The sequence below is a fragment of the Haliaeetus albicilla genome, chromosome 16 (assembly GCF_947461875.1).
Source record: "Haliaeetus albicilla chromosome 16, bHalAlb1.1, whole genome shotgun sequence".
Classification (NCBI taxonomy): Eukaryota; Metazoa; Chordata; class Aves; order Accipitriformes; family Accipitridae; genus Haliaeetus; species Haliaeetus albicilla.
The window spans coordinates 22,720,281-22,738,012 of NC_091498.1; the positions used below are offsets into that span (position 1 = coordinate 22,720,281).

Below are 17,732 nucleotides of genomic sequence, written 5' to 3' on the forward strand. Positions count from 1 at the left end.
GTGCATGTGTGTGGAGGACTCAAACAGGTACATAGCAGTCCTGTGACAAAATATCTCAGCAAATCCTAATAAAGCCCCATGTGATCAGGCCTTTGTTAAAGCAGCGCTTTGATCATAGACCTGATAATATTTCTAACCACGCTGTGAGAAACCAGAGTTTTGCAGGTGCCACATTTTATAGTATCAAAATGTATGACTCACTATTTCTCAATAGCTAAAGTGTTCTAGTTGCTTTAAATAAGGGAAACACACAAAAATGAAACTGAACCACTGTAGAGATATGCAGGCTTATCACGCATTTTGGCAGAGCAGACATGAATTGCCCTTTAACAGAGAAGGCAATTAAAATGCGATTCTTAATCCAGAAAACCATCTAAAGCCACATTACCCTCTAAGCAGTGATTCAGAGTTCACACTGAAGCAGGGCGAACCCTGGTTAATAATCTCTTTGCAGGAGTTGAGAAAAACCAGGTGCTACAGGAAGTAACACTGACTCAGCTGGCACCATACTCCCTCTTAGTCACGTCCGAATAAAGGACTAAACACACCGGGCACAACTGTTTCAGCTGTACCTTCTCAGTATGGGAACTGGGGCTACTTCTGCCTCGGTACGTACAGCCAGCAGGCCTGGGAGAAGGGCAGCGTGCGCAGAGTGATGTGCCTCCTGCCGCCAGCCACGTCCGTCCCTTTGGAGCACGGACACATGAGCCATCAACTCAGCACACCGCATTACGAAAGAGGCAGAGGCCACCAGCTGGAGGAGGACAGGATCCTTAAATATTAAATCAATTGTTTCTGAAACGGAGAGATGAGTAAATAATTTTCAAAGAGCTGCTCAAATTGCAGCTGGCCACACCATTCATTTGCTTGCTTCTGTGTTGTACTTTCCTCCCTTTAATGTACAGATTAATGTTAACTGTGAGACTGGCACATTATCCATTAGCCAGAAGATGCAAGATGAAAGCCAAAATTGCAAGATTTCTGAGAATTCAAGCAGTTTGGCTTGAGACAGCACCATCTGAATCATGAATCTTCACTCAATAACAGCCATCTAAAATGTCAATCTTAAATTTCATCACTGTTGAGTCACAGTACACACACACACACACAAATTTCATCTGTTGGATATATACCTGAAAAAATCTGAAGTTCCATTTGTTCGACAGCATGTGCACTCAAATAAATACTACCACTGATTTACAATTTTGCTTTACAATAAACAGGACCACTAAAATGAATTTAAATCTGAACAAAGAGAAAAGAAAGAGGTGGAATCTAGCATGTCAGAAGAGACAATCACTGGCTTTACCCTGCAATATTTGACTAGGAAAACTGTGCCACTGAGATACTCTATCAGTCTGAAAAAGGAACTACATTGGTTGCCAGTACATATGAAAAGACCTGTGGCTTATATTTTCATGTAAAGAGCCTTTAGAAGAAGTTGCAAGTGTTCAAAAAAAAAAAAATGAAGACATCAGAACTACCAAATAATTTTGATTTTTTTTTTTAATAGGACTTATTAATAGTATCATTTTTTTCCCCACTAACAAAGCCATTGGGGACAGGAGGTTGTTTCTGCAGGGAAATAAAAAAACCCTTCACACCATACCAGCAATGTGCAGAACTTTAACTACAAACCTGTCCCCAGCGACGCAGGCAAGCCAAACTGGCATCCACTAGGGAGTTCCACTGTTGTGTCAATGCAGCTACCTACCTACACGGATGGAAAAGTGCCTGACAAAAGCAGAACTGCCCCATTTGCAAGAACAGGCAAACTGTTAGGAAGCATTGTGGTTCACAGAAGCATTACGCAGACCAGATGAAAGACCAGTACTTCTCAAACAGCAGTGAACTGCCTTTAATTAGAAGTGCCAGGAAGCTGTTGGTCTCATGCAGCACCTGGCTGCCACACTATATAAATCTGTAATTTCAGTTTACAACAGTCAATGGTGCTCTGCACAGTCCATTACTTCAAGCCTTTAATAAAGTCATTATAGTTTCAGATCTCTATCTCACTCTGAAAAGAAGTATTTGCAATTTTGACTTTCAATTAATTTCCCAGCCGATGACCACCAGCTGCACACTGTGCTGTGGAAGCCATGGGCAATGACTGAGGCACAACATCAGCCTACAAGCAAAATTCTCCTGCATGTTTAATAACATATTGCATTTAATTTAAAACTGTAAGAGAGAAAAAAACCCCAACATTTTAAACCCACAGCCTCATTTCCTCATTCACTAAAGCTGGAAAAAGCCCCATATACATAGACCCTCTAGTACCCAAAAGTTTATAAAGGAAAGGTAAGAGAGTCAATTACTTTCTTACGGGGGGGCGGGGGAGACCCAAACAAAACCAACACTATGAATATTTGTACACTTAGACAACCTTCACAGATGCAATATACAGTTTTTCCTGGCTCCAAAGGAACATTGGAACACTAACGCTGTACCGATTCAAGAACTTTAAGTCAGTGATAGCATTTATTTTCCCCTTCAGTCAGGGATCAAGGAAGCTCTGCCTTTGTAAGGGGAAGAGGCATTTTCTTTAAAAGCAGCCGCCCCACAAAGAAAACCAAATAAACTCAAGGCTTTATTTAAGCAAACCTATTTAATGTGATGTAAAGGAGGAAAAAGACTACCATTAAAATGGCACACTTGTCATACTGGTATGCTTCCCATTTTTGCAGCAAGGGAAGAGCTGTTTTTAAAAAATGTAAATCCTCTTCAATTTAATGATGCTTTGGAGTCATCTGTGGAAGGAGAGCTTCAGTTTGTCTTTATACACAACAACATATTGCTCTGAATATATTACTAATGATTAAAAGAAGTCATTAAACTGAATTAATTCTACTGCCAAAACAATTAGCATGTATTCCAATACGAAAACTTCATGTGCATCCTACCAAATACTGCCAATAAACGTACTTGTTTTATAAAACCAGCTCTTGTCTACACAGAATTATGGTACTAAACCAATATACTTATTACTCCCCAAACCACCCTAAAACCTTATCTAAATGAAAAGGACACAGCAGTGGAATATTAACCAAGATTTTTTACCCTATTTTTCTCCCTTTATCTTCTAAAACTTATATTAACCAACTCTTCTTAAAATACAAACTTGGATCCAATCCTTTCCTAGGATGATACATATAATCAACACTTGTAGAATAGGGATATAGAGCTTTATCTATACACTAGGTTACAGATACAATGCTATAAGGCTTTAGAAGAAAAGAGATCTGTTCTGCTCATATTGCTAGGGCTTACACAACAACAATGCTTATGCCCCTCTTCCTCCCCCTGAAGTCTGTTCTTTGTCAGCAGACATTTCAATTGACCAGTGCACACAAAGGACAGTACTTTTCCTTTTCCTCATTCTTCTCCTGAATAATGCCCACAGATTATTCCTGTTAACAGATACGCACCTTCCTCTTGTATCTATCAGGGAGGAAATGCAAAAGCATGGAAATAATTTTGAAATCAGAGCACAAAGGAATTCTGTTCCTTCCAAGAAGGCAGCTTTGAAAGCCAGATCAGCATCCTTTGGCATTACTTGTTAAGTTCAGCATATTTGATATTTCCATCATTTCTTCAGTAGTTCACTGCACCATCAGCAAGCCTTACTTTTTCCTCCATCATCTTCCCCTCAAGGATAAGAGATTGTAGCTATGCAGTCCATTAAGTGTTCAGAGATGCAAACCCCTCTAGATATTAATTCAATTCAATTTCTCACAGTCACTGACTCAGCCATGCGTAGTGCAATACTGACGTCTGACCTCGCAGCCTCCTGTGAGCTGAATTCGTACTTGCCGTTTCTCCATCTCCGAGCAGCCATTGGGTACCGCGATTGACAGGCAGGGTGGGGAGCATGCGAGAGGAAAGCTGCTCGGTACCGTGCCAAGTACCATCTGCGAAGCTATTTCTAGTCCTGCCAGCTTGTCGGGTTTCAGCACACAAACACCACATCCGAAAAGGTTATTGCTAACTTTCTCTTGTCACATCTCTCATTTGTGTTCGTGATCATTCAAGACAGACAAATCCATGCAAGTTTCAGGGGACGGTTAATTTGTTTCTGTAAAGTCTGCCTGGATTAATATTTAAAATGAATTCACCTTTCACTGAGTTCATAAGCAGGTACAGCAATAGTCTTTCAAGAACAAGGCAGCACAGTCTCCATTTTTTAACTAAACATCCCTTTTCCAGCAAGTCTAAGCCAGGAAAAATGTACTATGCTTTGTGAAAATCTAAGTATTTGTATATAATTATACTAATCAGTATGTTTACTGATCAGAAATCAGTTCAAGTCCTGATGTAGTGCATCTTCACATCAATAGGTCATCAAATGCTTGACAACAGGTCAAGCCCACCGAGCACAAAAAGCGACAAAGCAAATTAATACACGTCAGGACGAAATTTTCTAAAGGTTTTTCCTTTGGTGGAGGAAAAGTTAAGCATTATGCTACAGCTTTTTTTAAATGATTCTTCTTAGAATGTCTGTAGGCTGTTTTAAGGAGCAACAATACACTGGAGGAATAGTTTAAAAGCAAGTCTTACAATAAATAAAAATCAAGATGTCATAAGTGGTAGAGTGAAAATTAAAATGTGATGAAAACTGAAGGAACAAGGGGGATTGTTCAGCCAAAGACTGCTGTTATAAAGAGGAAGACAGGAAGAAAAACAAGAGACTTGTGATTAAAAAGCAGGAGAGAGCATCGGCATTCTAGACTGAAGAGTCAGCTCTTTAGACATGGAAAGAAAATTTCTGCTCACACAATTTCAATTATACCTGAGCCAGTGAATTTTCTTCTGTTTTTCAGGTCTTGTGAGGGTTCACACAACCACCTTCCCCATGCCCCAGGGGCAGAATAACTATCAGTCTTGTAAGCCTTTTCTTCCCTTCAAAATAAGCCATGGACGACATAGCTATAATAAGCTACATAGGTTTTTCCAGCTTGCTTGCTTTCTCAGGCATTTTTTTTTTTTTGCCTCCAATAGAACAGCTCCCCAGCAGCAAGAAAAAGTACAAGCGCACCAGGTCCTTTCAGCACTGGTTCCCTATACAGGGTCCTTTGTCCATAGCAGGATTAGCATGTTTTGTTCTCCTTTACTCTTATTTCATGTAGGAAGAACATGCCATGAATGGATTAGCTCCTGATTCCCACAAAACTACACCTCAGGCCAGGATATGCATCCATCAGAATCTTGTAGAAGCACAGTCCAGCAGTAACACTTAACTTGGAGCTTCACATCCAGTAAGGAAGCCCTCAGAAAGAATTCTCTCTGCTTCATTTGGGGAGTGCTACAGATCTTCCCTGAGCTCAACACAGCAACTCTGTGAACACTTTCCTGCTCCAATATTCTTAAATATTCACATAATTTTGGTCTTCAGTGGGCTCTGTCAACTATTAGTAATAAATTTCTTAGTAATTCAGTTCCATTTCAGGAAGGAAACAAAAACCCCACGTGTTCAGTTGCCAAAGGGATTTTTCAAGCAGCAAGGAATTAACCTTTAGGTAGGTATACGTTCACACCTTATGACTTCCGTCAAGCTACCCAAATACACGACCTCCATAGAAGAATACTGGTTGCCTTTATTTATATATGAATTCCTACTCCGTTTTCAAAACAGGATGTTAGGTGAAAATCAAAGTTTAAAAACTTCAGAAGCATACTCTCCTTGGAACTGACAAGTACCTCCATCTATCAAAAAACAGCTTCAGAAGTTCAAATTCAAAAGAACTGGGTCCAAACACTTACTGAACTTGTATCTAACTCTTATAGTTTCTACTTCAGAGCAGAAAGCAGCAGTCAGCAACGCAGCAAAGAGTTGTCCATAAAAATTCTAGGGCATAATAGTTCTGAGCATAATTGTTTCACCTCTAATATGCTTTGTGTCTTAATTAGAAGTCAGGGTCTGATCAAGTTTTGCATGATGCCAAAGTCCAACGCAAATAACAGCTGATGATATTTGGAAAAGGTCATTTGTGTGCTGGAGAAGTTCAAGAGGATTTAGTGTGCGTTTTTGCACAGAAAGTGACTAAGTTTTCCTTCTCAGCAGTGTTCACAATCTGCCATTTCAGAAATGAAGGATGTCAAAAAGGAGGGAAAAAAAACCACCAAAGCAATCAACTGTTTAAGACCACTCACTATACCTTAGATACCTTACAAAAGATTGGTAGTTTGATGTTTTTGAAAGCCATCACTGAGTGCAGCCCATTTTCCCAGATTCCAAGAACATCTCTTCCCAGCCCATCTCAGTTTCTTGAGGGCTTTACATTCTGGTGCCAATAAAATCTAGATTAAGAGATCTTGATCTGCCAATACCAGGTTGCAATTAAGAACAGGCATGTTTGCAGTTAACTTAAAAGCAGATGATACACGGTAATTCATAGACTGTGACTTGAGCTCACGGCTAAAGTAAGCCTAATTGTCATACATTGTGTAGGCCTGCCCCATGCTACAAAATGTTCAGCTGCATAAATCCAATTTACATGAAGAGAAATAAAACCCATTCTGCAGTGGAAAACAGATTATACATTCTGCTATGATTCAAGAGATGAGAAAAGGACCCTTCTGAGAATGCTTCATGTATTTACAAAATGCTGAGCCAAGTGGCACTTCCATTCACGACCCATGAATGCATCCTCCCAGCATGCAAAAATAATATTAGGGAAAAAAAATTCTCAGCATTCAGCATCTGCACAATAACTTTGAAAAATTTTCCACAGATGACAAGATGCTGAAGATTTTTAAAGTTTCAAGAGGTTCAAGAGTCATGACAGCAGAATCACAGCACACCCACATTTTGTTCATTAATGTAGTAGTGCAGGCAGGACATTGAATCTAATACTATCTAAATAGAATGAATAGACAAAGAACTATCAAATGGGACTAAAACAGAAGCAGATTTAGAAAATTAAATCCAGGACAAATCTTAAGGAAGAGGCAAATTTAAGCCACAGATTCTTCACCACAGCTCCGGAGAAAGCACTTAGTACAACAGAATTAGAATTAAAGGCTTCTAATAACAACAAAAACTACAGCACTATAGAGAAATTACATGTGGGAAACTAATAACCAATGAACAATTAAATCCAAAATACAGAACAGCCATACCTAATAATGAAAATATTAATTCAGAGACCATTTACTTGAACCTTAGCTACTGTTTAGGCAATATATGGTTCCTGAAAGTTTTCTTCCATCTTTTTCAGGTACTTAAATAAAAACCACATCAAAGATTGTTGTAATAGCTTGGACAAACAAGACTGACTGTACCATTAGTTACAGTCAGATTTAACACCATATAATTTCAACCTGTCAGGCTCTTTAGATTTATACCAGAGATCATTTGCATTATATTTTTGGTCCTTATTTTCTGAATCTCTCCCTTCTGAGTTTTCCATTACATTGCCCATCTCAGAACGAGTAAGAAAAAGGAGGAAACAGTACAACTTGGCAGAGGTTTCAAAAATTGGACACTCAGACTAGAAAGAAAAAGATATAATGCTAACCTGTAAATCTGTTTAATACATACACCTCCTTAAGACAGTTTTGCCACACGTCCTTTGCCTCAGACAGCACAGTGAAGGGAGCTGAGTCCCCTGGCTATCCTTGCTGCCACAAGCTTTACACACAGAAGAACAGCCCACAGTCACAGATTATGTTTTCTGTGAGTAGAAAATTATCTAAGCTATTTTAAGAATGTTAAGGCTGGAGGATTAAACACTCCAAAGCATGAAGAAGTGACAAGCTAATCATCTATCTTAAATATTACTCCCTTGCTGAGATTTATTATAAAGTTCTTATCTCACCATTATACTTTTCAAACCTGAAATATTTTTTTTCCTTATGATAATAAGGTGTATTTTGAAAGTGCAAGACAAATAAGACTGCAGTACTCGAACCTTTTAACAAAGCAGTTCTATTCAAATTATATCATTAAAACTTACGTCTCCAAAAGCATTTTCCCCCTCACACTGCATTTTTCACAGTCTTTCACTTGTCCGGAGAAAAAGTGTGAACTAAGTCAGAAATTATAGTAATATGTCTCTATTCAGCCACCCAAAATCCAATTATTTTGTTTAGGCTTTTGAATAAAGTACACTATTTTCCAACAATTGGATTCTCTAAAGTAATCAAGTATCTCAAAGGAACAAGGTAACAAAATATTTCTCCTTAATTTATTCCTTATTCTATTACAACCTCAAACTATTAGTTAGATTCTCAAAGATTTCCAAAACGGGTCTACCTTATTTGGGGCAGGGGGAATCAGATGTTTGCTTGAATACTATAACCCTACTGTTCAACATTTTATTGGAAACACAAACTGTGTTTTGCCAGAAATAGGTCCAACTTAGCTGCCATTATTTGAGAAGCATAGATTTCGTACCTTCTGATGTGTGAACCTTGAATTCAGCTCAACAGCAGCCTTTCTGAAAGGCATAGGCCATAAGTTAACTCCTATCTGCATCAAATAATCTTTTCAGAAGGCTGCACAGCTTTTTATTTGAACATTTCCCCAAAACAGATCATCCACAACAGACCACACATGGTAAGACATACACTGTTTCTCTGGACTGGATCTACCTAGCTTCAGCTTCCAGCTACTACACTTCATTACAAATTTGCCTACTAACTAAAGCTCATCATCACAATGCTGTTTCTGCAAGGATCTTTAGAGACTGATCAAGATGTTATTATTTAACCTTTGAGTTTTCCCTGTCTCAAAAGATATTTAGTAACTTCCATGTCTTCAGAATCCCCTCTAATCAAAATCTTTGCTGAACTGCTGATACTAGACTTCCAATAACTCCACTACACATCCAACAGCTGCATTAGCCATTACGACCATACGATGTTACCGGAGACTTAGTTCAATTGACTACCCATTGAGACAGTGTTCTTTACAGTGCCAATACGACCAATGATCGCAAGTTAATGTAGTCTACAAATATGGCCTACATTCTTTCTTCCTAAATGTTTAGCTTTTTATTTAGTCATATAGCGAATGCATGGTTATTTGCACCCAGTTTATCAAACCACGCAGATCACATGCTATTAATGAGTCCTTTCATTACGTTACACACCCTATCATAGGTCACATGCATCAATATCAGTTTTAGGTTTTATTCCAGATCACCAGTCGTGGGAGGTAGCATGGGATCAGAGATGAACTACATGAACTGGACTCAGCAATGAATCACCCATTTACAATCACATTCCGAGACCTGACAGTGAACAGCCCTCAACTCACATAAAATGCCATATTATATCTGAACTGTTCATCTGCTGATACTGTGACACATTTTGATCCTAAATAAGAAGCACAGATCAACCACTTACCAAACACCATCATCTTAATAAAAACATCAACTGTACAAAGCTATATTCCATAAGCCTATACTGACAAGTAGCACCAGCCACCCTCTTCGGTTCTGTGTTAACCATACCATTATTCACATCACAGACAGGCCTATAATTACATGGGTCTCCCTGTGAGCCTTTTAATTATCGATGCATTCTTTTTTCCTGCCCTCTTGGATGTCTCACAATTATCCAAGATTTAATGACAGGAAAATAACCCACAATATTAATTGCTCATTGAATACTTTGGGCAACATCTGAGTCCAGTTTATCTGAATCTATGCAATAAAAATGTGAATTAAGTTGCTGTTATAGAATGTGCTCCTTAGCTTTTTTCCTATCATCTTGCAAGTGGGAAAGCTTAAATCACTAACATTTTTAGCTAGCTAACAGAGATGTTTTAGTTATATTTAGCACTTCTAAAAGGGCAAAGTACTTGGAAGATACACACTTATTTGGATGCTTGTATGTATTTCCAGCAACATGCTTCTTCACATACATTTGCTAGGTGACTAAGTGCTTTGCTTAGTTCATTTTTGAACACTATGTGCTGGAAAAACACTAATTACCTTCATAATGTCTTCAAATCAAGAAGCATTTAAAAAACATTTTTACAGTAAGGGATGCAGGCAAAAGCAAGATCTGACACAGCTTTACAAAGAAAGTGCTACAGAACATGATACTTCCATACAAGCAACTATTTAGTTATCACCATGAACAAGCTGCACATATTTTAAATATGCTCCTTAACAGAGTATCAACAACTAAAAAGTGATGAACACAAAGTAACTCCTAGTAAGCATGCCAAAAAAATTTCATATATTTAGTCACTCAACTAGTGTCTTGATATGCACAGAAGGCATTTAACTTTTTTTAAAAGCCTAAAATCCCACCCATGGCAAAACAAATCTAAGCACATATTAGGGAAGCTGACAAATCAGTTAGGTTAGAAAGTATCTTTTAAAAGAATTAAGAGTTCCTTTTAAGAAGAACTACAAAATTTATGACAGGACTTGCCACAACCAGATACAGTAGCCTTTAGAATGGACTTTTATTGTAGTTTTTGAGATGCAACAGATGGTACATAGCACCTACCTTGAATGTTTACAAAGTTTACGAGGTCTATTATGCAATTTCCGATCCCAATTCTCTGGATCACTGGAGTTACTGTCATAAGGATGAGGCCGTCCTGCCATTCCACTGCCAGCTTCCTCACACTACTGCTCTGAAAAGCACACATGCAGCACTCACAACCTACATTAAAAGAGCAGTGTTTACCTTTAAATAATGCCACAAAGAAGAAAAAATTAGACGTGCAGAATTAAGTGTTGTTAGGTTTTGGTTTTTTTAAATAAAGATTACAGAAAATAGGATATACTGAAGCACAACTTCTAAATTGCATTACAATAATATTCTATACATTTTGCTGATACCTGCACTAAAAAGATTATTTTGTTACACAAAATATAGTTCTATAAATGTTGGCAGACTACTTCAATTTTGCCACAATTCATTTCACTGTGTCCAAACAGAAGTCACTGGTTATAAAACACAAGGCAAACACATCATAATTTTCTTTCAAATGTATAAAGTTAATTCAAAGAAAGATCCCAACTGTAGAAGAGAGACCAAGAGTTTTACAATCTGAAAGGCTGCCCAAGAGGAAAACAGAATTAAGATTAACAGTTATATCTGAGTCCTTACTCCAAAATGGAATCAACACCAATCCTTAGAAACACTCAATAACGTAGTCCAGTTTCACCGACTTTTGCAGAAAAGTCACAAAAATTTATTAGAAAAATAGACATTATAAGCCTACCCTTCCTTGACTGGAAACCAATATTATGTTCAACTCCCACTAAAATTCATTCATAGATTAACCTTGTGACTGTCGATAAAGATAGCCAATCTTAAATGACTGGTGTTCAAGTCATACCTATAAGTGACACTTGTGTCAAGAGAGTTGTATAGTTCAGAATGACCTGGTTACAAAAACAAAAAAGTAGCCACAAGTTAACAGCTGATGATTGTACAGCATCTGGAAAAAAAAAATTGAATACAGATATATAAGCCTACTATGTTTCTCTAAAATTTCAAGCTAAATATTTCAGAAACATCGTATCTCCACCCCACCCCTCTTTATCATATTTCTATTATGTTCAGTGAAACTTATCCTTTTTGGAAATGAGTCCCAAAGGAATTGAGAGTTCTTTAAAACAAGTTAGCTTCTCAAATAAAATGTCCCTCTAGTCATGGAAAACAGAAAAGCTCCTCTGACAAATTTAGATTCTCTTAGCTAAATTTAGACCCCCCCAAAAATTATTACAGGGGAATGGTAGAGAACAAGCTTCTTAAAAATGTTAGTTGCATATGAGTTTTTCCTTCATGTTCAGTTCTAACAAAGACAACGGATTTTATACCAAGTACACAATCCCCACCACAGGGTTAGGTTTTTTCCCTGTTATGGTTTCTACAACTAAACACACTTTGATTGGAAGACTCTTATGGTCAGGTGTCTATATGGAGTCAGGAAAGGAAAAAAAAAAAAAATTTTCTTTAAAATTACAGGAAATACTCAACTTCCTCTGGGGGGGTGGGGGTAGTTAGAAAGCAAAAAGCCCCGATAAGCATTTCATTGCATATTACCTGGAAATTCAGGTTACCAAAGCACAGTCAATGTGTGACAATACCACACGAACATAGAAGGTTATAGGATTTACACACATTTAATCACGTGTGTTTAGATGCTTAACAAGGAGAAACCTACAGCCTACTTCAGAACAAAAAAAGCATTATTAACGTGACAAGGGTAATATATATCAGTCATTACTTCAGCAGCATTCAGAACTTAGATGCAATATGACATACCGTTTTCATACACAATCAATACAAAAGTAAAGACACTTTTAATCCTGAATTGAAACAAATTGTGTTCATTAGATTGAGTCACTTGAGCAAGATACACAGCAAGTCTTACTACTCGTGGCAACAACACGGTTTAGAACAAAAAGCAAAGACCAGCAATCTTACAGTGGAACACCACAGCTCCCATTCTGCAATCATTTCCAGCTACTAACTACCACAGGGTCCTGCTTCAATGTCTGTATTTGCTGAAGCACCACAGTGTCGGGCTCATTTGGCACCACGTTTCTTTTCAAGCTTTTGTTTGTTTCCATGAATTCTCTCTTCCCTTTAAAACCATCTAAAAGACTTCTAAACACCTCACCCTCTCTGGTATGGACCAAAGCAGGTGCCTTATCAGAAACAGGTTGTCACCCAGCAGCTGGGTGAAGTAAGACATCAGTGTTTGAATTTAGCTTTTGCACTGGAAAGACATGTAAAAGTGGCTGTTTTTATGAGAACTGCAGCTGAAAAGACAGTTTCAAGTCACTTTCTTAAATTGTCTCACACTTTCTGCCTTCTCCCCATCTCTCATTTAATGGAAGTGACAGATTCAACAGGAGGATATAGGTTCACATACACTTCAAAGAAAAAGACTGTTTTAAGTAGGATCAATTCCTCAATCTGCTAGGATCAGTTCCTCAATCTGCTTTGCTATGCAGCTACACGCTTAAGCCACTACAAACAATAGATGACACAGAAGAACAGAAACAAACAAATGGGACTGCTCCTCACGAACAACAGTATTCCCTTTTCTCAGCTTAAAGCACAGGAGGAACCCCAGCAGTGTCACTGATGAAGTACCAAACTGGCCCACAACTCAGAACTAGAGCACAGTTATGAAAAGAAGGTAAACAATCTGGAAGTCTCCAAAGTCACATCTTGTGAAACTTCTAATACAGTTCCAAGCATGTCACACTATGAACTTGTGAACAAGAAACAGTCTTCCCTCCATCCTCCGCTCAGCAGGATCTTAACAAATAACACTTCTCACAGAAACAATTTGCTGTAACACAGCCAATTTTTTTTCTTCTTGACCACCAGTGATAGTGCTTTTGTGCTGATTATGAATGTATTTATCAATTTTATTTCTATTTTAACAAACCTGTAAAACTATAAGGAATTTTTTTTATGCCTTTCTCTATTGAAAATAGAAATTTTTCAATTAGGAAATACTGTATAAATTCTGTAAAGTAACCAACTAGCCCTCCTGCTTAATTTTTAAGCACTTCTGCAAATCCATTTTTTTCCACAATAGAAAATGTTTCAACTGTGGTTCAAATAATTTTTTTTTTTTTTTCCACATGGATTCACACTGTGGGCAATAAAGCAAACATTTTTTGCAGAATATTTTGGCCTTGCACATAAAACAAAAAAACTGCAAGAGTACGTGGCCCCAAATACTATTCAATGCCTCCCATGACATCAAGGAACTGCATCTGAAATGTTGGTAAAGGCAAAAAGGCACTGCGAGCACATAAAATAAGGGGGGGGGGGGGGGGGGGGGGGGAACATCAAATCCAAACATTCTTTGTAGATCACAAAACACTGTCATATTAGCCAAACTGACTGCCATTCTAATTAGCTAATAAGCAATTCTCCAGGTGTAAAGAATGACTTCTTACCCCTCTGCAGAAAGATAATACTCCAGAGAATTATCACAGGGAATGATTGTGTAAAATAGGAAATCAGGAAGCAGACTTTAATTTTCAAAGCTTTCAACACAGACAGCTTTCCTAACATCAACTTGAAGCCAGAATCATTACTAATTTATGAAAGTTATAGACTACTGAAATACAAGGGAATTGTAAAGACAGACACCCAGTAGCTTTGGGAAGCTAATAGTCAATGTAGTACAGCCACCCCAGGCATTGCAAGATACAGTAATTAATGTGTTTACACCACTACTTGAAGAGCTCATGAAAGGATGTATCATACACTAACTTGTGATAGCTGTAGAACAGATTACATTAAATAATACTTAAAGCATATTCAGTTCTGTGCCATGGCAAAATACAATGTACAAAAGATGTACAGCAGATTAAGCAAGATTTAGACAACATCAGATGCCGGACAGAAGTGGACATATACTTTTGTGAGGTGCAGGACTTGCACTCTTCAAGGTACTGCAGATAAGGGAAGAAAAAAATTCTTTGGAAATCTTTCAGGAAAGAAGTAAAGCTAATCTCAACCAATACCAAAACGTTTTAAGCCAGCCAGCCACCCTATATTTACTGAAAATACTTGTAAGGCTGCAAAGCTCTAGGGTTTTACTAAAAAAGATTAAAATAGCCTGAAGTTTTGAGGCAGAGGCCCAAGATGCCATCTTCTGGACACCAGCTCATCAGGTGGAACAAAGAACTGATTGCTCCAGCTGTCTGTACAGAAGACAACATTCAGGTAACTAACACGTAATACTTCAGGCAGCTAGCTACTCAGCTTTAAGCCTTGGTCAGAAGCATTTCCTGAAGTAGGACAGGTTTCAGAAGCTCATCTGCTCTAACCTGCTCCATCAGCGATATACACTGTAAAGGTGAACCAGGAGAATCAGAAAGATCCAACAGACAAGTAACCAGCTAGGACAAAACTTGGCATTAGTTGTGACAGAAAAACTCCAAGATTCAGATTATTTAGACTGTCTGTAAGGGGTGACAGTCTGCTGTTCACTGCCTCCAGTCGGCAAAGCACAAAAGCAGCAACAACAACAAAAACTAACTTACAAGTAAGATTTACTGGGAATGCAAGCACAGTAACATTACATCCTAATTAAGAAATACAGTTCAAAGCACACATGCTCATAATGCAAACCCATATATCATGGAAATCCATACCTGCCAAGTGAGTTTCTTGCAAACTATGAGCCACATAAAGTAGCTTTATAAGTTATCATCACTGAAATGTTATCAAACTGACACTGATTAAAGCATAGCTAAGAAATATCCTCTGCAATACAGTCTCAACATTAAGATAGTAGGTCAGGATTGAAGCTTCTCTTAATGAGTAAGAAGTGGAGAGAAAAAAAAACAAAAACAAAACAAGCAGTCATGGGAAGCTGATGATATTCCTAAAAGGAACATGACGATAAAACACCTATCTGATACCAGAAGCCTAAAAAGCAAGAGGCAGATAATTCCCAACTCCCACTCTGTATTAGGATTCATTGTGTAAAATCAGCTTAGGTCTACCTGTAAAAAGCTCAGTGGATTGAGCAACTTCTCCCACACAAAAGCAGAATCGTGGTTATCACTGCAGGAAAAAGGAACAGAACCTAACTTCTTGCCAATACTACTAGCACCATGCCCTGGGACCTACCAATATAAAACAGAAAACAGACACAGGGCTTTATAACACTCAGCATCAATGACAAAACAAATAGCATGAAACAGAGTATCAGGTAGATTTCTTGAAGAAACAAGCAAGGTCTATACCTTTGGTTGCACCCAGCAGTAACAATACATCTCAAGATGAGATGAGCAAGAAAATCCCAAATAATTTTTCACATTTTAAATTAATTCTAAATTAGCTTTTGATTTTACATGTATTTGAAAGAGATACATACTTTTATTGATAAGCAACAGCACCAGGCCAAGATTTAAGCAACACTGCTAAAGGAAAGCTGTGCTGAAAGAAATTAGCACATAATGGGATTTTGATTCTTTTGTATGCATAGAGGACAAAACAGCCCCAGCCTCAAGCATACAATCTACGCAAGCATATGGTTTACAACAAAGTGACAGAAAAACCAATGGTGATGACATCTGTAACTAACTTAATAAGCAGTGTCATCCACACGAGCTGTTTACCATTTTCAAATGCAATAGTGCCTAAAAGGAAAACTGGGCTTCAAGAAGGAATTTAATACATGATATGAGAGCTGCTTTTAACTTGTTGTCTTTCTTAACCTGCACTTTCCCTGGCATTAACACACTGGGCAAAAGCACAAATACAAACATGTGCTGAAAAAAAATCATAAGAACAGTCTCAAACAGCATTATCAGGAGATTGCAATGATGACCACAGGCAGGATGTAATAGACCACAATGAGGTTTTGAGACAGAGATGGTACAAATCAAGAGGTAATATGCAAAGGCTTTTGACAGATGTGTGTCTTAATAGAAAAAAAAAAATTGTCTGTGATGTTTTGCAAGAAAGAGACCTAGTCAAAGGCAAATCCACGCTGACAGACCTGCAAAACAAATACAGTGGAACAGTTTTCCTTAGCTATAGAGAAATGGTTAAGAAAAGGGAAAAAAAAAAAATCAGCCAGTTGCTTTTAACTGTAGTTGTGTTCAAGCTATAGGAATTCAAAGTAACCTACACAAGGTTTAGTGGGCATGGTTGATGGTTGGACTCGATGATCTTAAAGGTCTTTTGCAACCTAAACTATTCTATGATTCTAAGATGATGCAGACAGATTTTTCATTCAGACAAAAGAAAACAAGTGTGAACTATCAGGTTATGAATTGTGAATAGCGTGAGGCTGATAATTTTAATTGTATTTCTGGATCATCTAATTCAATAGCAAACTGAAGAGAGAAAGAGAGGGTCTTCCAGGAAAAGGATCACCAAAGCTGAAGCAACAACAGAGATAAGTACTCTTTAAATGAATCACTGAAGATGATTCATGAAGAAAAAAGGCAAATAAAAATAAGGAGAACAGAGATGACAGTCAAAAGGCTACCGAGAAGCCAGGTTTTAAGCATGTACTAGAATTTGTAAGAGGCAGGCAACAGTAAAGAACAAAAAGATACAATGCTCAAGCACGACTTTGGACAAAGAAGCCAGACAGAAACAAACCTGGAAAAGGTCTATGATGGAACTGGATCCAAATTCTGAAAGAAAAGAGTTCTAAAGTGACACATTTGATGGAATCAGAGATAAAAAGGAAAAAGATGCAGAAGCAATAGCTAAAAACAAAAATGAATTTAAAGAAAAAAGTAACAATAGGCAACTGCAACACATAATTGTACTATGACAGATTTATCATACAAGCAATTGATGTTTTCTGCAAATAAAATACGGTTATGTGGAAAGAAGTTTTATAAAGATATTGAACGCATTGGGAAATCACTCAAGTCGGTAAATCATCACTCAGTGATTACGTAAAATAAGTATGCTCAGGAATTATATGACTGCCCTCAGGCAGTCCCAAGCAATAACGCCGTTTCCGTACAGCCCTCATAGCAATTGCAGGTTTCACCAATAAACACAGGGTGAAACCCAGCAATTTAAGCAGTGTTCAGCCTACTCATGACACCGCACGGCACAGAGTTACCAAGGCACCGAAGCGACCGGACGAAAATACTCTCTCTGCGATGCTTTTAAAGCGTAGAAGCTTCAGCGCACGGTCTGCCTCGGGCGACAGGGACACCCGAAGCGAGGCCCGCGGGGGGGCCACGCCTCAGGAGGCCGGCTGAAGCGCTCCGAAACGCCGGTGGGCGACTACACCACCGCTCCCGTCC

The 17,732-nt window shown here is 38.1% G+C and overlaps 1 protein-coding gene across 5 annotated transcripts in view; it reads right to left on the reverse strand.

Annotated features, from left to right (window-relative positions):
• The window catches only part of BTBD10 (BTB domain containing 10), a 30,404-nt gene that overhangs the window by 12,173 nt on the left and 499 nt on the right, over positions 1-17,732 (reverse strand). Inside the window, exons 1-2 of one of the 5 annotated variants that reach the window (XM_069803926.1) lie at positions 11,306-11,339; positions 10,465-10,623 (exon numbers count right to left, since the gene is read on the reverse strand). The exons of 1 other annotated variant lie outside the window; for it this stretch is intronic. In XM_069803926.1, the coding sequence (XP_069660027.1) occupies positions 10,465-10,565 (101 nt within the window). In that variant the 5' untranslated portion in view covers positions 10,566-10,623; positions 11,306-11,339. Of the gene's footprint in view, positions 1-3,428; positions 3,586-10,464; positions 10,624-11,305; positions 11,340-17,067; positions 17,089-17,732 lie in introns of those variants that run through there. 3 more of the 5 variants (XM_069803925.1, XM_069803929.1, XM_009925492.2) reach the window with 3 other exon arrangements.